Source organism: Euprymna scolopes, chromosome 39 (assembly GCF_053919585.1).
Source record: "Euprymna scolopes isolate OS-2025 chromosome 39, ASM5391958v1, whole genome shotgun sequence".
In the NCBI taxonomy this organism is placed as follows: domain Eukaryota; kingdom Metazoa; phylum Mollusca; class Cephalopoda; order Sepiida; family Sepiolidae; genus Euprymna; species Euprymna scolopes.
The window spans coordinates 3,646,373-3,671,517 of NC_136520.1; the positions used below are offsets into that span (position 1 = coordinate 3,646,373).

General features: G+C 33.3%; 1 protein-coding gene across 1 annotated transcript in view; it reads right to left on the reverse strand.

The window, feature by feature from the left end:
• The window catches only part of LOC145263613 (transformation/transcription domain-associated protein-like), a 334,985-nt gene that overhangs the window by 289,135 nt on the left and 20,705 nt on the right, over positions 1-25,145 (reverse strand). Inside the window, exons 2-5 of the mRNA XM_080120456.1 lie at positions 13,803-13,930; positions 7,793-7,842; positions 5,009-5,119; positions 1,799-1,903 (exon numbers count right to left, since the gene is read on the reverse strand). Coding sequence (XP_079976582.1) covers positions 1,799-1,903; positions 5,009-5,119; positions 7,793-7,842; positions 13,803-13,930 — 394 coding nt within the window. The remainder of the gene's footprint in view (positions 1-1,798; positions 1,904-5,008; positions 5,120-7,792; positions 7,843-13,802; positions 13,931-25,145) is intronic.

Consider the following 25,145-nt stretch of genomic DNA (forward strand, 5'->3'; position numbering starts at 1 on the left):
TCAAATTGGTCAAAGGGAAAATTATTCCCAACTCGCATTTAGGTAAAAATGCACTTTCGCCTAAATAACTGAATTCAAAAACAAATAAAAGAACACGCACACACACATACCTACATACATACACACACAATTACTTACTAGTGTTGAACTTTTCTTATCCTGCTAAGTTTTGTTTGTTAAAGATATATTCGTTAATAACAATTGTGTGTCTATATATATTTTGTAACTGAATTTTTCCGCTGTAAATAGGCTTATGCAAGTGTTGTCTGCTTTATATATATATATATATATATATATATATATATAATACTTGTACAGTTTAATGAAGACATTGAAAAATGAAAATATCGTAAAAAAAAAAAGTTATATTGTATGTATCCGTTTTGAACTGAAGATCTCTGAAAAGATTTTTACTTATTTGATCGAGTGGTTTTTTTTACAGCCGAAAAACACGTTTTTATGACAGCACGTTGAAATCTTGGATTTTTTCTTAATTTTTGTTTGGAGTTTAGAAACGCCACGGGGGAGATAACTCCAGTTAAAGCGCCGACACTCCCTCCCCATCTTTAATTCTAGCTTTTCTTCCTAAAAATCGAACCTTTTGCTCGGTATCATAACAAATTGTTTTTTCGCTGTAAAACAAAAAATACTTGATGAAATTAAGTGAATTTTTTTTTTCTGAGAACTTCATTCCATAACGGATATGTACAATATAACCTTTTTTCAATATTTTCATTTTTTAATGTCTTGATCAAACTGTACAAGTACCATATATATATATATATATATATATATATATAGTCATCCACATACAGTACTGTTTCGCTGTTTCACAGCTCATCAGTGCGGCTAGACAAGCAACTACCTCAAGCCAGGATTGAAACCCGACTGCTCAAACAACAGTTGAAGCTTCTAACCATTGCACTCTTCGGCTGCTGCTATGCATATGTTATATATATATATATATATATATATATATATAACAATTGTTATCAAAGAATAAATATTTAACAAAGCAAAACTTATCAAGATAAGAAAAACTCAACACTATTAAGAGGAGCAAACAAAAATATGGAATGAAAGATGAGAAATAAAAGTTATACACAATTTTATTATATCATCAGAACAATAAGGAGGAGTTAAGGAAAAAAAAAAATTTTCTTTTTAATTTTCACTTTTCCTTATTGTTCGAACGATATAAGTTATTTTTATTCATCCTTCATTTCATACGTATCTTATCTGTTTGGATCATTTTTTGAAAAATCAAACGTGAGAAAAAAAACTTTAATCTGAATGAAACTGGTCATTCTCAATTTTTACTTCCTGTATATAATCGTTTTTCCTTTCTGTCTTTTCACACCTTCTGTCTCCACAAGATTTTTATTTTTTTTTTTTTTTTTAATTTATTCAATTTTCACCCCAAACAAAGCACAGTGCTACTTTGAAGCAGGGGGCTACTATCAGGGACTTAATTAGCAAGGTCATTATGAAGGGAGATGAGTAGAAAGATATTTGTTAACATTACACTTGAACTTCTGCATATCAGGGAGTTCCAAAGACCCGCAGTTCTGGGGAAGAAACTATTGGAGTAAAAGGCTTTCTTGCATCTAGGGATCTCTACTGTAAAGGGATGAGACTTAGTCGGGTTTGTCGGGGGGTAGTTACGTCGGGGAGGTACAAGTTTATGACATACCTTACACTTACGTCGGGGAGGTACAAGTTTTTGATATATACCTTACACTTTACGTGCACGCACACACACAAGTTACTGATTTAAATAAAACTGCATAAAATTTACCTTTAAAAGTTTGAACATCAAGGGAAGGATTTGAGGAATATATTTTTTTAGATGTTCATTGCAGGGTATTCTGTGTATGATCTCAAGGAGCAGTTTGCGCAGTTGCTGCAAGAAGAAAAACGTTTCATTTTAAATGTAATGTAAAAAACTTTTCTTTTTTTTTTTAAACTACAAAATACCTGGTACTGATCCAAAACTGCAGACTCAAACATTGCCAGACAATAAATTTTGACCACTGGAGACAAAACAAAAGAAACTTACCATAAGTTCAATTATATGAAAAAAGTACAAGATAGAATGATAAAATTGTCGTCCTAGAAAAGACGACATGATTCCATTTCCATTTGATGAAAACCAGTTTTTTTTTTTTTTGTTGCAGATTATCTACTAGTTGGCCAGTGGTGTACAAATCCCAAGAGCGATAGGAGTTTTCTATCATGTCTGAAAATGACACAATGTTTAACGAGCGAGATCAGAAATGCACTGCTGTACAAATCATGCTCTCTACTAATCCAAGTTATGACAACAGGACCATTGCCAGCACCCTCAAAATGCAAATCCGGACAGTTCAACACTTGAAGGCACAGCTCAACAAAGTTTCCGACCATGGATGTGGTCTCGTTCTAAGGATCACATCATGTTACCTTATTCTTGAGAGTTGGCTTGAAAGTCAATACCAATGTGTACCTGGATGTGCTGAAGAGAGTGCCAATTCCTCGGTGCAATCAGGTGGCCGCTGGCAGACCCTGGGTGTGGCAGCAGGACTCAGCGCCAGTCCAAAGAGACCTAGACTTGGCTTGAGAGGGAGTGTTACGGCTTTATACCTTTCTCTCATTGGCCCCCCCTCCTCCCCCCCACTTGAACTCGCTGGACTACTTCATTTGGTCATATGTCGAGAACATCACCAACATGACCTCCCACAACACCAAAACCAGAATGATCGCTGCCATCCACTGAGCTCCCGCCAGCATTTGTGGAAAAGGCATATTCCCAGTTCCGGACCCGTATCGAGGTGGTGATTGAGGCTGAAGGTCGCTACATTGAATAGATATCAGCTCTACTACATTAAGTTACCCGAATTAATTTTTTTAAATAAAACTTTTTAAAGTTGTTTTCTTTAGGCGACAATTTTATCATTCCACCCTATAACTTTTTTTTTTTTTTGAAGACGAAATATTAAAACAAATGAACAAAGTTTATTTTTCTTTGCAAGAAAAGTTTAAACACAATCATTTTTTTTTTTTATGACAACCCCCTCCCAATTATTTCGATTCTTCGGACTACTGTTCTCATCTTGAGTGTCATTTTCACAACCTTTCAATCAATATAACCTCTGACCTTCAGGTGTATCGTGTTTAACTCTGGAATGTTTTGTCAAACTTGCAAGGACCCGTGGCAGAGTGGTTAGAGTGCTTGGCAAAAACAATTGTAAAAGTGATATTCTTTCGGAATTGAACCTTCAACTTTCAAGTATAGGTGACCAAAAAATTACAATTGCGAATTACTTTGGACATCTATCCAGTCATGGCTGATGGAACGAGAGCATGCTACTCCCGTGAAGTAAATAAAGGGTTCCGTTTGAAATTCCCGAGTTTGACAAGATATACCTGAACAAGGTCCGAGGTCACATTAACCAAAATGTTGTGAAAATGACACTAAAGATGAGAACAGAAGTCCGGTTATCCCCACCCTCTCCCATTTTTGTTCTTTTATGGAAACTGCTTTAAAAGCAATTTTTTTTAATGTTTTTTTTTTGTTTTGTTTTTTTTGAGATTATGCTAACTGGCTAATTACACTGGCCTTTTCCATCTGCTTTTCCATAAATTATTCGAAGATGCCAATGTGACTTTAGGTCAGGTTCTGGGTCAATACTAAATAACTTTTGGGCATAAAACATATCAAGTAGTTATTTCACCCAGAATCACCATCAGTTATTTATCAACGTACAATTCAAGATGAATGCCTGGCACATGTCACTCTACACGTCCATTAAAAAAAATATTACAAGCAACTGGAAAGAGCTCCCATGCAAACTTTCCACTGCAGTTTGCTTCAAGGCAACTTGGGTGAATTTCCACAGGCCCCGCGAGTATAAATAATCAGATTAATAATTTCCGTCTTTGTTAAGTAAACAGGAAACAATCATATAAAAGGAACTGCCCATTCCCTATGGACCATGAAACAGCTGGGCAGAATTTTTTTGGAATCTCACACAAATATATATTATATATCTGGGATCGTTCTTAGATTGTGCGTAAGAATGCCTTCAATAAGGCTGACGACACTACCATCTATGATAATACATCAAAAGCCATAAATGACAAAGTTCTCTCTGACTTTCTCTCCTCTGATCTTGAGCATGTGGTACAATGGGGAAAGCAGTGGCTGGTTATTTTTAATGCTTCTAAAACCAGGCTCTATCTTTACATCATCACTGCTCTAATCCTCATCTCTCATCAATTGAAATGAATGGCTCTTGTCTTAGGGAGGCTGCATGTTTTGACAAGCTTCCGGGCTTGACCTTTACTCCTCACCTGAAATGGAACACATCAAATCCATTGCCAAAGCCGCTGGAAAAATGGTGGGGTCCTTCTACCGCTCCAGTAGATATCTCACTGCTGATGCAATTCTCTACCTATAGAGCTTCAATCTATGACCCCCCACCTTGTCAAACTTTCACAAAAACACTCGTCTAGCCACAACCACTATCAATTTCCACACACTCTTTATCTGTGCTTTCCATGAACAAAGTTTCTTTCTTAGAACTGCACGTCTGTGAATCTCTCTTCCGTTTGTCTGTTTTCCAGCTGACTACAATTTAATTGCCTTCAAGTCCAACATAAACAAATTCTTGACGAACGATCCCCCTAAGTAAACCAATTTACAAAATTTCCACTACTTATGTACACCAATTAACCCTTATCCTCGAGTGGCCTCCGGGCCCCTTGATAAGTGTGATCCCTTTGTAAAAAAAAAAAAAAAAAAAAAAAAAAAAAAAAAAAAAAAAAAGAGCACTAGGCTACATAAAAATTCATTCTGGCAAAAATTTACTTTCACCATGACTAATGTTTGTGCAAAATTAAAAAAAAAAAAAAAAAAAAAATCCAAGGTCTGGTTATCGAGAAGTGTGAACAAACAAACGGGGTACAATCCCTCCTTTGTCAGTGGACCAATTAAAATATATATATATATATATATATTTCTACTTACCTGCATATTCTGTTCTGCAATGAAATGAGGTTCTCCCTCATCAAGAATCTTGAGAAAGACTCGCAGTGCATCCTGCAGAAACTGTGGGTATTGAGGAGAAATGACAATGCTCTGAAAAAAAGAGGGGGGGAAAGATTACATTCGTCTTCGAATAAAGAAATACAGACAAGATGGATGAAGAAAAAAATTTCTTCACTACAAAACCCATACATAGAAAATAAAGATAGAGATGGGAGATGCCTTTTTCTCTTCCCGGCAACCTCTTTCCCCATGTTGTGAGCTTGTCTCTGCTTTATTATTTTCATGGTAAGTACTTGTCTGAGCTCCAATCGAGGCCCCCCCCCCTCGCCAAAGCTTTCACGAAAAACACTCGTCTAGCTGAAACCACTATCAATAATTTCCCCCACTCTTTTTGCCTAAACCTAAACGTAGATTTCATGAACAAAGCTTCTTCCTTAGAACTGCACGCCTGTGGAACTGTTCAGTTTTCCTGCTTTCAACCGACTATAATATGGTTGTCTTCAAGTCCAACGTGAACAAATTCTTGACGAGCTATCCTCTTAAGTAATCCAATTTACCAAATTTCCACTACTAATGATTACTACAACATTTTCCCCATTGACTACTGGACACTCTTTAACCCTTATCCCCTAGCAGCCTCTGGGCCTTGATAGATGGTGACTCCTTTGTAAAAAAAAAAAAAAAAAAAAAAAAAAAATTGAGATGAGGCTTCATAATTTGTGTATTCATTCTTTTGCAAACTTATCCTCATCTTTATAGTTGTTTCCCCACGTTTCGACCAACTCATCCTCTGGCCTTCTTCAGGTGATCAACCATGATGGAATAGGAATGCTGAGTCTTGTAACCATATCCTCAGGAATTACTGCCTTCCATAGTTGTCTCACCACGTTTTAACCAACTAATCCTACAGTCTTCGTGGATGGAGTTAACTACGGCTAGATGAGGAGTTTGTCCGAAACATGATGAAACAAGTATGAAAACGATAAGTTTGCAAAAGAATGAATACAAAAAGGAGACAGATGATGTCCTTCAAGATTTTTTTTTTTTTTTTTAATCACATTTTCACCCCAAACAAGGCAAATTGCCACTTTGGTGTAGGGGGCTACTATCAGGGGCAACAACTACCGGGGTACTATGTAGGGATTTGGACAGCAAGATGTCGGTTCACGTTACACTTGAACTTCTGCACGTCAGTACTGTTGGGGAAGCAGGGACCTGGAATGGAATTCCAGAGTCTAGCGGTTCTGGGGAAGAAACTATTGGAGTAAAAAGATCTTTTACATCTAGGGATCTCTACAGTGTGGGGGTGGGATTAAGAAGCCTGTCGGATTTGTCGAGGGTGCTCACGTTGTAGGGGCACAAGTGATTGCAGTTCGTCAGAGCATTCACCACTAAAATACTTGTAGAAAAGGCAGAGGGATGCAACATTTCGTCGATGGGACAGAGAGGCTGAAGCTTAGATGCCAGTTCAGGGCCTATCAGGTTTGCGACTCTCTTTGGAACCTTGTCAAGGAGCGAGAGACTAGTAGCAGATGCACCAGCCCAGATGTGACAGCAATACTCCATACATGGGCGAATGGTGGCCTTATAGAGGTACAGGATACTTTCGGGTGTTAGTAGTTGTCTAGCACGGTATAGAGAGCCCACGTTTCTTGCAGCGGCCCTGGCAATGCCTTCAATGTAATTATTCCAACTCAAGGAGTTTGAAAGATGTACTCTCAGATAAAGAGTCGTTGGCCATTGCTATAGGTGGTAGAGAGGGTTTCTTAATATAGAAACAATAGGTGGCCAGGGGCAAAATATACAGCACAATTCACGTTGACACACCGGTTCTCACCAGATTACCAAAGTTAAGCAATGTTGAGCCTGGCTAATACCAGAGGGGTGACTATTTGGGGAGGTGAGGCGCTGTATGTATCACTAGGTAAAATACCAGGTTGAGAAACTGGCGCGCTCTATCCTTCTTTCAAGGGTAGATGGTACTCTCTTAAGCCATGGTAGGCACTCTGAGAGCCCTGGCGAAGCATCAAGTATTCAGCTAATGACAAGATATGAATTACACTACAAACTCGTGTAGTGAGTTCAATTTCGACTACAGCCATGATGGATGGATAGATGGAGAGGCAAAATAAATGTGGGGTGTGGGCATCTTTGGAGGCTCACTAGTACCACAAATAAAACTGCACAAAGACTCATCTATATTTAGTGAAATTGGCAAGGATTAGACAACAAAGGAAATATGGAATAAACATAAAAATAAATAAAAAAAAGGAAAAAATAGATAAAGAAAAAAAGAAAAGAAAAAAGAAAAAAGAAAAAAAGAAAAAAGAAAAGAAAAAAAAAAAGAAAAAAAAGAAAAGAAAAAAAGAAAAGAAAAAAAAGAAAAAAAAAAGAAAAGAAAAAAAAGAAAAGAAAAAAGAAAAGAAAAAAGAAAAGAAAAAAGAAAAAGAAAAAAGAAAAAGAAAAAAGAAAAAGAAAAAAGAAAAAGAAAAAAGAAAAAGAAAAAAGAAAAAGAAAAAAGAAAAAAAAGAAAAGAAAAAAAGAAAAGAAAAAAAAGAAAAAAAAAGAAAAGAAAAAAAAGAAAAGAAAAAAGAAAAGAAAAAAGAAAAGAAAAAAGAAAAAGAAAAAAGAAAAAGAAAAAAGAAAAAGAAAAAAGAAAAAGAAAAAAGAAAAAGAAAAAAGAAAAAGAAAAAAGAAAATAAAAAATAAAAAAATAAAAAAATAAAAAAAAAATAAAAAAGAAAATTAAAAAAAAAAACGCACCTCAAAGTTTTCACTTAGTTCCTGGGCAGCTTTCAGCTTTTTCTCAACAACTGGAGAAACAGGAAAAAAAAAATGTATTTTTTGTCATTTCTGTATAAACATTTTATAGGAATTTTTATATTCAGTCACAGAAATAATTTTTAATCACAAATTATTCAACAACAACAAATAGTTATTCGTATTATTTGAATTTTTCAGACTGCTGTTCTTCTCTGGTGTGATATTTTCACAACATTTCGGTCGATGTAACCTCTGATCTTCTTCAGGTGTACGTTGTCAAACTTAGAAATCTTTCTGTTGCAGATTCCCTCCAAGTACAACAGCATACACCTGAAGAAAGTCAGAGGTTACATGAAAAGAACACTCAAGACGAGAACAGTAGTCTAGAGAATCCAAATAATACGAATAATCAATGCTTATCTCAAAAATTCAAAACCAAAACAACAAATAGTTAATAAGGAGATGTAGGTTGATCAAAACATTGCATGTAATATTCATATCGAAGAGGCGTAGGAGGCTATCACAATGCAAGAAATGGAAATATCCCAATAAATATGAATATTTTTTCTTTTTTTAGGGTTAGGGTTAGTGTTAGATTGAATTTAGTAAACTGTATCAGTCATGTTAACATTTACTTGAATAAAAAATAAAAAAAAAATATATATATATATATATATATAAGAGAGAGAGAGAAATAAAGGAACAAATCAAGTTATGTGTTCATCAACGTTTCGTTTTTATTTCAAGACTTTATGAGCACATATCTTGGTTTGTTCCCTTTTTATTTCTCTATTTCGACAGAATACTATTTCCATTATTTTCATCATAAACAATTATTACAATAATAATTTTAATACCTACAGACACTAGTGTTTCATCCTTTCAGGAATCATCACTGCAGGATGACAAATACAATTAACATTTAAAGTTTTACATAAAGCTTTTTAATCAGTCTTTTGGCCGAAATTTTGGCTACCAAGGGGTCAAAGTTCAAAAGATTTGACCTTTGCGGTTTCTAGCAAACTTTTCAGCAAATTTTTGGTCTAAACATTTGAAATTTTACATAAAGGTTATTCAGACATAGAAGAGCTTTTTAATCAGTTTTGGGGTGAAAATTTGGCTGCCAAGACATCAAAGTTGGAGGAGTTGACCTTTGCAGACTCTACTAAACTCCTCGGGTAATTTTGGGTCTAAACACTTCAAATTTTAGATGTAGGTTACTTGGACACGAGTCAAACATATATATATATATATATATACATACACACACACACGTTTTATTTTTTTTATTATCGTTTTATCTGTTCAGTTAAATATGTTTCGGTTGCCGGACCATATTTACGATCCAGCAGCCTCGTCAGACCTTACAGAATCTTTTCTGTAAATATGGTCCGGCAACCGAAACATATGTAGCTGAACAGATAACACGGTAATAAAAAATAAAACGCATATTTGCTCTGCAATAGTATTGAGCACTCTCTTCAGGTTTTACTAATTACCATATATATATATATATATATATATATATATATATAATTTAAAGGAGATTAGAATAATAGTCTAAAGAGCTAAGTGTATTTTAATGTAATAGTGAAATTACTAGTTTAATTAAAATACAGGAAATGCTCGTTGTAATTTAGATATATAATAAGCTCGATAGTTAAATGTCCTAGAGCTAATTCAATATTAAGTAATGTGATTTATAATTTAAAAATTTTAAAAAAAATTTTTAAATTTAAAAATCAAATTTTAATTAAATTAAAAATCAGTTTTATAAGAAGGAACAACAACAAAGTCAATTATCTGTACGATCGTTTCGGAAATCCGAAAATTTGATTTTTAAATTTTAAAAATTTTTTAAAAATTTTTAAATTATAAATCACATTACTTAATATATATATATATATATATATATATATATATATATATATATATATATATATATATATATGCACATAAAGTTAAGAACAGTTCAAAGCTGGGCTGAACTGATAGTTCTAAATAAGATTGAAAAAAATCTAATCGTTTGAAGAATAAAATACAATTCAAGTTTCATTTTCATTCATCGATAGCAGTCAGATCTTATCAGCAAAAACAAATCATTGTCGTCTCAACCAAAAAAATGTTTTAATAATTCTCAACCTTTTTAAAAGGGAAAACTGAAAAACTTTCCTTGGGAAACGACTCATCGTGAGTTTACATCATTCTGCTACCAGAAGAAGAATTTTTTTTACTTAAATCTTTTAAATTAACTCGCAAAATATGTTGCTTATTTTTTTTTTTTCACTAATAAAGACAAGTTATATATATATAAGTTATAAAATATATATGTCGATTAAGCTACACAGAATATTCTGCGTTTCATCCCCGCTAGAATTCATCAGGCTTATTTACATAAAGGGTATTCAGACATGCAGCAAGCTTTTTAATCAGTTTTTGGGTGAAAATTTAGCTGCTAAGACGTCAAAGTTGAAGGAGTTGAACTTTTGTAGACTACTAAACTTATAAGCCTGATGAATCCTAGCGTGGATGAAACGTGGAATATTCTGTGTAGCTTAATCGCCATATATATTTTATAACTTACTAACTAGCTCTACCTACGTATTGAGCACTGTTGAAGTAAATACTTAAAGTTTACGCATGCATTTATACTTTCGTATATTAATTTATGTGAGTAAATGAAGTAGTTATATATATATATATATATCCTCTCTCTCTCTCTGTATATATATATATATATATATATATATATATTCAATGGCGTAATGTAAACATAAGGTATTTGCAGCTCCTCTTCCAATTTTCGGATTCGAATCCTGTCAAAACGCACTTTATTTCCTTTTGACGGATTGATTGTTGCTATTTCTTCTGATGAGTTAAGAGCAAAATAGATTCACTAGTTGATATGATAATGAAGTGATTGATTTTGTGCTACGAAGCAGATACTGTCAAGAATTGTAAATGTCAACTGAATTAAAGGAATAAATTATAAGATGGTCAACATCATAAATTTTGGAATATAGTTTTTTGTCATTTATTCACGATATTGCTCTGTAATTACATTGAGCTTCTTAAATAAGGATTGGCATATATTATAAGAAAATTATATATATATATATATATATATATATACTAGCAAAATTATCCGTCGTTGATTGGGTTCAAAAACAGCCTACAGAAAATGGACTCTGATTTATGAAAGTATGTACTTTTACGTTGGTTAAAAACAAAAACAAACCAAAAAACTTTACATTTTCTTTCATTAAAATAAACATAATACTTCCATGCCGTTTCATTTTGTGTCCTTCAGCAATCTTAACATCGTTTCTTTGGATTTCTTTATTTTATTTTCTTGGGGTTTTCTATGTAACTTTTCGGTTTTTCATCTTCACCATCTTTCCATTATTCAAATTTATTTCTTCTCTCTTTACGTTTTTCAGCTTTTTTCGGCAAGCTTAAGATCGTTTCTTTTTAATTTTTTTTTTTTTTTCTTTCCTGTTTCCGTTTACACGATCTTTTCATTTTTTAATTCATTTCTTCTCTCTTTCCGGCTTTCCTCTTCCTTCAGCAAGTTTGACATCGTTTCTTCCTTACACCAAATCGAGCAACAGCAACGCGTGCCAGGGTACAGCTAGTATATAATAAATGTTATCAAAGTCAAGATAAGTTATTTTTCTACCTAACCGGATCAGTTTTTAGTGTTTTTATTTAATGTAAAGTGTTTATTCGGTTTGACAAACATACAGTGTTTATCGGTGTATGCGAAAAAGAAATTGCGGCGAGCTCACTGTTGAATACGTTAAGTTTGGGAAAATGAGTTCAAACTAAAAAACTATACAAAATACCATTAGAAACTCAATATATGTTATCGTGACATAGGCAGACAATGAGTTTTTAACAGTAGTTTGTGTAGTTTTTTAGTCTGGCCTGCTCTGGGTAGAATTGAAACCGCTATCTTCTTATATGCTCATCTGAAATTGTAGAAACTGAAAGCCTCTATCCACTGTGCCATGGGTCCTAAAGGGTGATCAAGTTCAGATTTTTATGGTTTTATGAATCCAATTTTGTGTTCTTATCTGGTCTTTCACACACAACAATAAAGATGAGGATAACCGTCCACAAAAAAGAATGAACGCACAAATTAAAAAGCCTCAAGGAATTCCAAAAAATAAAACCTGACTTTTGGAATACGACATTTTTGTTCCTTAACAAATACGTACATGATAAAGATTTTTCTATATTATTTAATTGGAATTCATTATTGAGAGGAATATTATTTATTTATTTATTGCAGACTGTTATCCTCATCTTTATTAGTTGTTTCGCAACGTTTCAACCACCCATTCCTCTGGCCTTCGCCAGGTGGTAACCACAACGGGATAGGAACTCCGAATCTCCTAACTGCATTCTCAGCAATTACTGCCTTCCATATTTGTTGTCGCCTAACCACATTTTGGCCAAGTTAGCCTCTGGCCGGCTATCTTCAGACAATTCTCACATGGAACTGTAGCAATTCAACGTCTATCCACTGCGCCACGGGCCCCAAGAGGACCCGTGGCTCAGTGGATAGTCCGCAATAAATAAAGATTTTTCTGTATTTCTTTTTTGTTTTTTTTTAAATTAGGTTGAATTCTAAATAAAGTTTGAATAAAAAATGCAATTCTAGTTTTTCGTTCATTAATAGCGGTCAGATCTTATCAGCAAAAAAAATCAATGTCGTCTCAACCAAAAAGTGTTTAGCAATTCTCAACCTTTTCAAAAGGGAAAATTAAATAAAACTTTGGGAAACGACTCGCAGTGAGTTTTACATCATCCCGCTCCCAAAAGAAAAAAAAAAAAATTCTTTTTCTTAAATCTTTAAAATTTAATAAGACTTTAACTCACAAAAAAAGCTTATTTTCATCATAAAATCGAATAATCACTTTTTTCTTTTTGTTTCTTTCAATATAACTTTCTTTTACAAATACTTATTCCTATCAAATAGTACTTTTCTTCCAATGTTTGTGGACAGACATTATCATTTAAAATTTATTTATTTTTTTAAATCCTCTACATAAACATGTTATTGGAGTCAGCCCTTTTGTACTTATATTTTTTTTATAAGTTTAATAATTAAAATATTTCTGTGATACTATGAACTGACTCTTCTTCCCCAAACAGCCAAGACCTTGGAAAATATTAAATTAGAAAATAATTCATAACAGAAAATACCAATATCCATCGACCATAAAATGCTTTGGATAATTACAGATTTCAAGCCAGTTCAACTGAAATGGTAATATTTTAAAAACCAAAACGCTTCAAGTCCTCAAATTACCGCTATTTTATTTGGAAATGAATACCTTTATATTAACATACAGAAAGACCAGACAGATAGAATCTCCATTCCAAAGTGGACATATTGAGAAAACAGAGGAAGAATTAGTCGGAAACTAGATTAGGATAAACACCAAAACAAGGTGAGCTAGACAGCTCAAGATAAAGTAGACACGTTCAAAGTGGTCGAGATTGAGTTTGAAAGATTGGAACCTAGCTCGGATGTGGATGCTAGCAACAGTAGTCTAGGTTTGGCATATTTATACATGATACTTATTGTAGAAAAAAATTGGGGTTTGTTTTACTATACACACAGATTTGAAAAAGCTGTCAAAAAAAACAATTATATAACAAATAAATGTTATCAAAGGCAAGATAAGTTACTTTTCTACCTAACTGGATAATTTTTTGGCATTTTAATTGATGTAACATGTTTATTCAGCTCGAAAAACATACATGTTTACCGATGTATTGGAAAATTTAAAATGGCGCCGAACTCTCTTCTGAACACAGTAAATTTGGAAAAAGGAGTTAAAAATAAAAAATATACAAAATACTGTTAGAAATTCGCTCAATGTGTTATCTTGACATAGGCTGACATATATTCGATGGATTTTTAACAGTATTAGATCCCGATAAATACATATTAAAAATTTTTTTTAATGAAATCACCCTGTTAGGGTGTATGACATACTTCCAGGTGTGGGATCTGCAATTAAAGAGATGTACGACTTGACAGTTGTCATTTGAGCACCCACATCGGGGCTCATTGCTGGTGCTAACATCATGGTAGAAACCGTGGGGGGGATGGAAACTGACCACCTGGAAAAAAATAAATAAATAAATTAAAAACATGAGGTTAGAAGAATGACGATGTGCGGATTTTTATGTTTTTTTGAATAAACAAATATTCCCTTATTTAAAATTGTCGACTTATAAACTCCGATTAATGTCGGCATGCTACTTACAGAAAAACGGTTAATTAAACTGCAGAAGCACTAGGTGTATTAGAATTTTTGTAGGAATTTTTGACACCCCTACACGAAACTGCGAATAAAATATAAAAAATTTGTAATTTTTCTTTTAAAAGTGGGTTTATTTTCTTTATGGATTATACTTCCAAAATAAACTATTAAAGTTGTTTAAAAAATAGAAATATTTTTTATTTAAAAAAAACACTAATGAAATTAATTGAATTTTACAAGTTCAGTATTTTTCAATTTTTAAACTTTAAAAATCTATCAAAATTTTTCTATTGATCCTATTTTTACGATATTTTCAGGGTCAATGTGAAATTTTATGCTCTTTCCAATAAACCGAATATAATATTTTAGACAAACTTTTGTTTTTAAATTCACGCACCCCCATTTTGAAATGTCTATTAAAAAGTAAATAATTTACTCAAAGTTTTATGTATCACAAATTGAAGATAAAAGATCAATAAATAATATATTCAAATTTAAAACAAACAATAATTAAAGTGTTTTTTTAGAAATTTATCTGTAAAGTCTGAAGTCTAAAACCTTTTTTTTTTTAAAATCCACGTTGTTTGTTTTTTTTGTTTTTTTTAATGACACCCTGGGCCTTGCTCCTTTAATTGAAAAAAGAAAATTAGGGTTCGAATTACATTTTTCAAGTACTAATAAGCTTGGAAAGACAGGGGGTCGAATTAATTTACGCCCCCCCTCTATTTTGAAATGTCTATTAAAAAGTAAATAGTTAATTTACTCACCAAAGTTTTATATATCACAAATTGAAGATAAAAGATCAATAAATAATATATTCAAATTCAAATAAAAAAAAAAGTGTTTAGAAACTTACCTGTAAAGCCCGAAGTATAAAAGCTATTTTTTTAAAAAATCACTTTTTTTTTTTTCTTTTTAAAATGAAATCTTGGTCCTTGCTCCTTTATTTGAAAAAAAAAAAAATTAGGGTTTGAATTACATTTTTCGAGTAGTTATAAGCTTGGAAAGACAGGGGGTCGAATTAGTCACCATTTTTCACTCGGTTTCTGACACACCTACAGAAGCACCTGTTAAAAATCTATACAAGTTCTATAATTGAATACCCCCTTCAAAAAACAAAAAAAAAACCCACTCCAAAACATAAATGTTTTTGTAAACTGTTCATGTAAACTTACTAACAGCATTATTAGCGCCCTAAATTACGAGAAAATAAAAAGGAACTAATTTTTGTAAAAGAGAATTGTCTCCCTTAGAACAATGACAAATTGTAAAACAGCGCCCAGAATAGTTACTAAAAGACACTTATGTTAAGAATGGTTTTCTAATTTTTTTTTTTTTACGAGAGTACCCAGTATAGTATAAATACCCTCCAACCTCTCCATGTTAAGAACGGTTTTCGAGGTGGGGGGTTGGTGGGTATTTCTGAAAGCCGTTCTTAACGTCCAGAGGTTGGAAGTGTTTATTTCGGAATGCCGTTTTTAACATGCGGAGGTTAGGAGTGTTTATACTATGCTGGGATGAGTCGTAAAAAAATACCAACTGCGGAATATTGGTTAAAATTATAGGGGGCAGGGGGGGATTTTCGTTCAGGTCCGCCTACCTTTTTTAAAATAAAATTTTTTAAAAAAAGTTGCGCACGTATGGCAATGTACCCCCATTTTCTAAAAATTTTGAAGATAAGGATTGGTTATTCATACTTTTTTAATTTTTTTTTTTTTTTTTTTTTTATTACATTTTCACCCCAAACAAGGCACATTGCCACTTTGGTGTAGGGGCCTACTATCAGGAGCAGCAACTACTGGGGCACTATGTTGGGATTTGGGCAGCAAGATGTCGGTTCACATTACACTTGAACTTCTGCATGTCAGTATAGTTAGGGAAGCAGGGACCTGGAATGGAATTCCAAAGTCTAGCGGGTCTGGGGAAGAAACTACTGGAGTAAAAAGATCTTTTACATCTAGGGATCTCTGTGTGGGGGGTGGGATTTAGCTGCCTGTCGGGTTTGTTGAGGGTGTCTACATTGTGGAGGCACAAGTGTCTGCAGTTCGTCAGAGCATTCACCATTAAAATACTTGCAGAACAGGCAGAGGGATGCAACGTTTTGTCGATGGGACAGAGGCTGAAGCTTAGATGCCAGTTCAGGGCCTATCAGATTGGCGACTCTTTTTTTAACCTTGTCTAGGAGCGAGAGACTAGTAGCAGATGCACCAGCCCAAATGTTATTGGCGCATGTTATTTGGATTCATCAGATGGTATTATTTTACTTTAAGGCCCGTCTCACATTCGTATAGAAAAATGTTTTTTGTAAATTTCAGTGTGCTTTAAAAGAATATGATAACCGTTTCTGTCGCAAATCTACCGTATGCATAGTATTATCCCCTAAATTCTGAGACTATTTTCCGCCATTTCACAGCCTTTGGTTACGCCTACGCGCTGTAGATGTGCACTTGCCTTCTCACATAGCGTAGTAATCTTTGGCGAACAATTTAAATTAGATGAAAAACAAGTAGTTTTCCAGATATTAAGTCATGTAATTCCTTATGTCATCAGTAGTCACCATTTCTATACACGCAAGCAAGCACGCACATTTTTTTACTGCAAACAAGTAATTTTCCAGATATTAAGTCATGTCATCAGTGGTGGCCATTTCTGTACATGCAAACGTGCACATGTTTTTGCGGCAAAAATATGCACACGTTTGCATGTACAGAAATGGCCACCATCGATTACATAGAATTACGTGGCTTAATATCTGGAAAGCTACCTGTTTGCGGCAAAAATATGCACGCGCTTGCATGTATAGACAATGGTCACCACTGATAACATAAGGAATTACACATCTGTACACAGATTTTTTTTCTTTCTATTTCCTCGTGTCTTTATTCAAAGACGAAAGCAGGAAAAAAAAAAACTTAGCCAATAAAGATATGTCCCCTCCCTAGGTGGCCAGAAAGTGGGTGCTCATTTTAAGTTAAATTTACATGGAAAAGTGATCACCCACTTTTCGAATAAATGATTTCTTCATATCATGGAAACTATTTCTATGCAGTGGAAACGGTTAGCAGATTCGTTTTTAGTACACTGAAAAACCGTTCTTAATATGGGGAGGTTGGGGTGTTTGTAATACGCTGGGGCATGTCGTAAAAATTGACCTTTTTTCTTTTTTAAATATTTGTGGGGAGGGTACTCAGTTTCTAATCTAATGTTCTAGTAAATCGATCACCCATTTCAGAACCACTCCACGATTTTAGGCCCCAATTTTTTTTTTTTTTTTAAATTTTGCTTTCTCCCATTATTCCATACGTGCCCCCCCCCCAAAAAAAGATTTTGGTATTTTTTTTTAGTTTACCGACCCCTTGGCCAGAAAATGGGTGCTCATTTTAAAAAAGTGATTACCCACTTTTCGAAAAAGTAATTTCTTCATAACATGAAAATTATTTTGGCAGAGTTGTACAATCATCACCCCCATGTGTAATTTCTATACTGACAGTTTTTTTTTTTTTTTTTTTTTTTTTCATTGGATTATTATTGATTGGACATTAATTAACCAGATTATGAAAAAATTTGAAAAAAAAATCATTATTTCGACATTTGAAAGGGGTGCTCACTTTTTAGTTACAATGTTCTCGTGACCCTACGGCAATTGTAAGACAGAAATATTTTGTTTCTCAAAGAAAAAAAATAGAATGAAAATGATTTTTTGGTCAATATTTTACGACGTGCCCTTGCCCCAGAGTATTATACCCCTCCCCCCCATGTTAAGAATGGCTTTCGGAATAAACACCCCCCCCCCAACCTTCCCATGTTAATAACGGCTTTCGAGGTTGGGGAGGGTGTTTATTCCGAAAGCCGTTCTTAAAATGGGGAGGTTGGGGGGCAGGATTGGAGTATAGGTGGTGATTAACCTCGAACCCAAAACAACCCAAACCAAAAACGAAAGGGACACAAATATCGATTCACCAGTTTTTATCTATGGAAACAGTGATCACATCGTTCAGTTTACAAATAAGCTGATGGTTGTTAGTTGTTTTACGGCATATCAACCCTTTTCGGGTTATTTAATGCCGAATCCAAAGATTTTGAAGAAAATTTTTTTTAATAGAATATATTTGTTGTTTTCACGTCGGTTTCTATTTAACCCATAGTTGGGACCCTAACAGGTACTACCACTCCGGGTCAGAGTGGACCTGGGAGCAATGGCAATTAAAGGGTGGATCCACACTCCCCAAAGCCCACAAGCTGGGGCTTCAACACTGGATATAGTTTAAGGTCATATCCAGGACCCCCATTGAGGGACTTTTACCCTCTGCAGGGGGGGCAGTTGGCGTATTCTAATGCCCCACCGACAGGGCCCAAATAAGCTGAACTTATTTTTCAAAATTAAACAATATAAACAGAAACAATATTGTAAATTTCTGGGTTTGTATCACTATACACAGATTCGAAAAAGTTGTCAAAAAACAAATATATAACAAATAAATGTTATCAAAGGCAAGATAAGTTACTTTTCTACCTAACTGGATATATTTTATGTTTTTATTCAATGTAACATGTTTATTCAGCTCGAAAAACATGCAGTGTTTACCGATGTATTCGAAAATTCAAGATGGCGCCCGACTCTTTCTTTAACACAGTAAGTTTGGGAAAAGGTGTTATAAATAATAAATTAGACAAAATACTGTTAGAAATTCGCTCAATATATGTTACCGTGACATAACTTGACATATATTCGGTGTTTTTTAAATAGTATTTTGTCTAGTTTATTATTTATAACACCTTTTCCCAAACTTACCGTGCTAAAGAGAGAGAGTCGGGCGCCATTTTGAATTTTCCAATACATCGGTAAACACTGCATGTTTTTCGAGCTGAATAAACATGTTACATTGAATAAAAGCACGAAAAATATATCCAGTTTGGTAGAAAAGTAACTTATCTTGCCTTTGATAACATTTATTTGTTATATATTTGTTTTTTGACAACTTTTTCGAATCTATGTGTAGTACTGTACAAATGCCTTTTAGCGATAAAGAAAAAGATTAATATTGAAATAGGTCAATATTAAAAGAAATTTAGGGTTTGTATTACTGTACACAGTGTACAGTAATACAAACCCTAAATTTCTTTTAATATTGACCTATTTCAATATTAATCTTTTTAAATAAAAGGCATTAATTTTAATTCAATTTTAGTGATATTTGTTTAATCCGTTGACGTCGCGCAAAAAAAAAAAAAATCTGGAAATAAAAAAAACAATTTTTATTTACATTGTAAACATAGAAATAAAACTTAATTTTAAAAAAATTTTAAACAATACTAATACTTGTTCTGGTACTTTTGGTGTGTGTGTGGGGGGGGGGAGTTCACCCTCACCAAATGTACAAGAACAATTCTGTTCGTATTTTTTAAATTTTTTTTTTCTTTTTAAATAATCAAAAGGTTCTATTTTTATACGTTTACAATGTAAATAAAAATTGTTTCGTTTTTTGTTTAAAAAATCTGTTTATATTGGTTTTTGTTTGTTTATTTTTGTTTTTTGTTTTTTTCATTTCCAGCGGGATTTTTTTTTTTTTTTTTGTGCAATGTCAACGAAGTAAACAAATATCACTAAAATTAAATTATTAAGGCCTTTTAGCGATAAAGAAAAGGACTAATATTAGAACAAATTCACAATATTGTTTACAAGAAAAGAAAAAAAATCTGTTTATATTGTTTAATTTTGAAAAATGTTCAGCTTATTTGTAAACTGAACGATATGATCAGTGATCATTGTTTCCATCGATAAAAACCGGTGAATCGATATTTGTGTCCCTTTCGTTTTTGGTTGTTTTGGGTTTGAGGTTAATCGCCACCTAAACTCCAATCCTGCCGGTTGGGGTGCTTATATAATACGCTGAGGGCACGTCGTAAAAATTGACCGTTTTTTTTGGTTTTTTTTAATTTTTTGTTTTATGAAAATAAAGTTTCGAGGCTTTTTTGGGTTTTTTTTTTTTAACTTAATTTTTGGTTGATGAAAAGTGAGTTTGTGTTTTTTTATTTTTTTATCGGTGTTTCCATTCAGTTTCTTAATTCCCATCTTGGGTTTCCGGAGGTAATCATAATTTCTTTTTTAGCACGTGTTCACAATGGGGTTTTGTATTACTGTACACACAGATTCGAAAAAGTTGTCAAAAACCAAATATATTATTAACAAACAAATGTTATCAAAGGCAAGATAAGTTACTTTTCTACCAAACTGGATATATTTTTCGTGTTTTTATTCAATGTAACATGTTTATTCAGCTCGAAAACCATACAGTGTTTACCGATGTATTTGAAAATTCAAAATGGCGCCCGACTCTCTTTAACACGGTAAGTTCGGGAAAAGGTGTTATAAATAATAAACTAGACAAAATACTGTTAGAAATTCGCTCAATATATGTTACCGTGACATAGGTTGACATATATTAGGTGTTTTTTTAATAGTGTTTTGTCTAGTTTATTATTTATAACACCTTTTCCCAAACTTACCGTGTTAAAGTGAGAGTCGGACGCCATTTTGAATTTTCCAATACATCGGTAAACACATGTTTTTCGAGCTGAAATTGAATAAAAACACGAAAATTATATCCAGTTTGGTAGAAAAGTAACTTATCTTGCCTTTGATAACATTTATTTGTTATATATTTGTTTCTTGACAACTTTTCCGAATCTATGTGTACAGTAATACAAAACCCACAATGGAAAAAGCAAGCAAGAATAAAAGCAAAAAGGAGCAATAAAAAAAATGGCAATTATTAACTTCCGTGTTTGGACAATAATTCACTTCTTTAGAAAATAGAAAAAAAAAATGGGTGACCAATTTACGAGAACGTTGTAACTAAAAAGTGAGCACCCCTCTCAAATCAGTATAGAAATTAAGCATGGGAGTGGTGATGGTTTGTACAACTCCAACTCCGCCACTATTTTTTTTGCGATGGAAACGGTTTGCAGATTCATTTTTACCACACCACACCGATATCCAGAAAAAAAATATTTTGTTGTATACGAACGTGAGACGGGCCTTAAAGTAAAATAATACTCCATTCGATAATAATCTAAAAAAAAATTTTTTTTTTAATTTAAAAAAATTAGAGACGGGGGCAAGATTCTGCAGGTCCGCAGAAAATACTTGAAAAAAATTATTTTTAAATAAAATAACATGGTAACTTCTCTGCATAATCACCAAAAATAATTCTGGGACGTACGGCGGACGTACGCAGTTTACAAATCGTGCTGTGATAATATTTAGAAAGCCATTCTTAAGTTGGGAGGGTATCGCCACTATTCTATACTTTCAGATAATTTTTATAAACAAAAGATACTGCAAAAAAAAAAAAATTAAAAATAATAAAAAAAACTTAAAAATCTGGTAAAAAATAAGATAGCGCAAAAATTGTATTTGAATTGTTAAAAAACACGAAAAATGTTTATTATAGATTTAACGAAATTCCGTCGGTAGAGTTTTTTTTTCTTTTCTTTTTTTTTTTTTTGTACTAGTGCACTTATTGATCCGTGCTGAAATAATAACGTCATTATTTAAAAAGCCATTCTTAACATGGGGAGAGGAGGGTGTTTTGTATTTTACCTATTCTATACGTTAACCTTACAATTGAATAATAAAAAAAACAGATCATAAACTTTAATTAAACTTGGAAATACGATTTAAAAAAAAAAAATAGCGCGGATCAGTAAGTGCATTAGCACCGTTTTTTTTTTTGTTTTTTTTGCTGATATGAAAGGTGCTTATGCATTTTTGTTACCGCTCTATTTTTTAAATCGTATTTTCAAGTTACATTCAATTTTTACGAACTCTTATTATTAAATTGTAAAGAATAGTTAGGAAACACCCTCGTCTCCCCATGTTAAGAATGGCTTTCTAAATAACGTCATTATTTCAGCACGGTAACAAAAGTGCATAAGTACCAATGAAATTTATCATTAGAAATAAAAATAAATACGGAACAATGACAGATATCATAATCTTTTTTCTCTACTGGGTTTCTCGTTATTAAATTGTTTCTAAAAAATATTACGAATGCGCAGAGGTTTTCAGATTTTCCCCCATTACACCAGGGGTTCCTGTGAGATTGATATGAAATTATAACAATTAGACAACAATTAAAAATTAATAAAACTTACAAGTTTCCTTAGCTCCTAATCGCCATGCGATTTTAAAGAAAACCAACTTTATAAAAAAGATGAACAAAACGGAAGTAGTTTGTGCGCATGTCAGAATCTGCCACTTCCGGTACTTTTTTATGTGCGCACGTGGGAGGAAAAAAAAAAGCTTATTTTATTATTCATTAATTGCAATAAAAATTTTAGAAAACTATTATTAATTAATTTATAAAGTTAAAATGTTTAACTGTTTTAGGCACTCTAGAAATACACCGACTATTTCACACAGAGAAGAAACGTTGCAAAAATATAAGTTTTATTTTCAACCTTAACTGCTAAATTCATGCTTAATGAAACATTAATTTATTAGAATTAGCCTATATAATTTCTTTCTTTTTCTGTTTATTTATTTATATTCTTCTATTACGATGAATCCTTACCCTGCCTATCTTTTTTTTCTGTCTGTCTGCTTATCTATTTTTCTTTACAAGGAAGTCACCACTTATCAAGATCCGAAGGTTACTCGAGGATAAGGATTAATGAATGTAAGGTGGTTAAGAGTGTGCGTTGGTGTTCAATTTTTAAGACCGACTTGTGCAGGAATCTCTAAAGGTCGAAAGTAGTAGAGTATCCACGGGACCGTTAAAGGTAAATTTAACGTAATATGGGTGTACCTCAGGGGTCTATCCTCGGACCTTTATTATTCCTAATATGTATGAATGACCTACATGATAAAATTGTTTCTGAGATGGGTATATTTGCTGATGACACCATGCCAGGGGAAAACAATGAACACATATCTAAGGAAATGACAAAAACACTAGACGAAGACCTGCAATCTGTAGTGGAATGGGGACAAAAATGAATGGTCACATTCAATGCTGCCAAGATTAAACGTGTTTCCTTCAATAATTACAAGAAACTTTTCAAGCACCAATAGCTATGACTAAAGATACACTCCTCGGCTTAATATTCACAGGGAACATGAGCTGGAACAGATACATTGAGAGCATTGCCAAGGCTGCTGTGAAGAAAATGGGCTCTCTCTACTATGCTAGAAAGCTACTTACGCCTGAAAGTATCCTATATCTCTACAAGGCCACCATTTGCCCATATATGGAGTATTGTTGTCACATTTCGGCTGGTGCATCTGTTACTAGTCTGTCACTCCTGGACAGGGTTAAAAAGAGTCGCCAATCTGATAGGTCCTTAACTTTCATCTAAGCTTCAATCTCTGTCCCATCAACAAAATGTTGCATCTCTCTGACTGTTTTACAAGTATTTTAATGGTGAATGCTCTGACAACTTACAAGCCCTTGTACCCCTTTGATGTAAATACGCCGATAAACAGCAAAGTCCTATGGTGAGCTACGATGTTCACTCTTTCGCTGCCGGAAGTTCAAGTGCCCCGAAACGTTTTCTGCGCATGCGGCTAGAGGCGTCTTTTTTTACTAAATTACTTTAAAAATCCAATGTTTTGATTTTCTGACCAATCAGAGAATTTTCCAAGCTGTCGGAAATTCGGTGTCTGTGGGAGCCGATGAGAATCTTTAAAAGAGCTCTGTATTTTCCAAAAAAACAGTTAACAAAAATTCAGAGATAGTGTTGGAAGGCATATATCACTACTGTCTGCAACTCAACTCTAACACAACACTTTGAACATAACAGTCAGCTAATCAGATAATGTAGGCGAACACACAGACACAGAAACAGTAACTAACTTTTACATTCACCCTTTTATTATCATATGCTCACTTGAAATTAAGTTTATGAAAATAATTATTTTAAAACTTTTCACATTTTTCAATGAACCTTCCAGAGTGATTAATTAACTCTACTCAAAAACTTTCAGTGAAAATTATTTTATATAGTTGAGTGAGGAAGTTTTCTTTACGATTTACAGATCTGTGAACTAATCACGGCTCTTGAATTATGAACTCAAACTTCCTCGAAATCTCAAACTAATTTCCCCCTTTTGTTCACTCATAAATGAACTATTATTTTCAATGAAAATATTTCCTAAAATGTAATAAATCTTTTTCCTTTTATAAATTGAGAGTTAACCTTGTTTGTTTTGTTGATATATTTTCTACGAAAGAACCTCGTAAATTCGACTGTCTCGCTCTCTTTACTTCTTTTCCCCACAATAATAGCATTAATTAATAATACATAAACAAAAAAAAAAAAAGGAATAGGCCAAAGTCCCAACCCTACACAGTAAAGATCCCTAGATGTAAAAAAGACTTCTACTCTAATAGTTTCTTGACTCTGGAATTCCCTTCCGGATTCCTGCTTTCACAACTGTACTGACATGCAGAAGTTCAAGTGTAATGTGGACAGACATCTTGCTGCTCAACTCCCTACATAGTATCCCTGAAACTTGTGTCCCCGATAGTAGCCTCTTACATGAAAGTAGCATTGTGCTTTGTTTAAAAAGAAAAAAAAAGGATATTTTTTTCTTTCAATTTTTAATATTTTCAGGTTGTAGATATAATTTAATACTAATGATTAATAAATAATAATAATAATATTAATAAGTGAAGCACGCATGGTCCCCTGTAATTGCAGTGAACGAGACATAAAAAAAAAATGACTAAGTTCAGCATTTGTTCCCACCCCCACCCCATTTAGCCCCGAAAGTCCCCAGGGGATGTCAAATCCTGGTGAAAATGAACAAACGGTGCAGCTTAACATATGTAAATTTGAGTTCTGCGCCATGCAAAAAAAGAAATAACTAAGTCCATCATTTGCCCCTACTCCCATTTAGTCCCAAAAGTCCCCAAGCCCTTAACATATTTAAATTTGAGTTCAGCACCATGCAAAACTGCTAAATAGACATACACAGAAAATTTTGGACAAATATGGTAAAACAGTCCCAAAAATGGAGTGTTTTCATTAGCCCTAAAAGAGTCCCTGGAGCACACCCAAGAGTTATC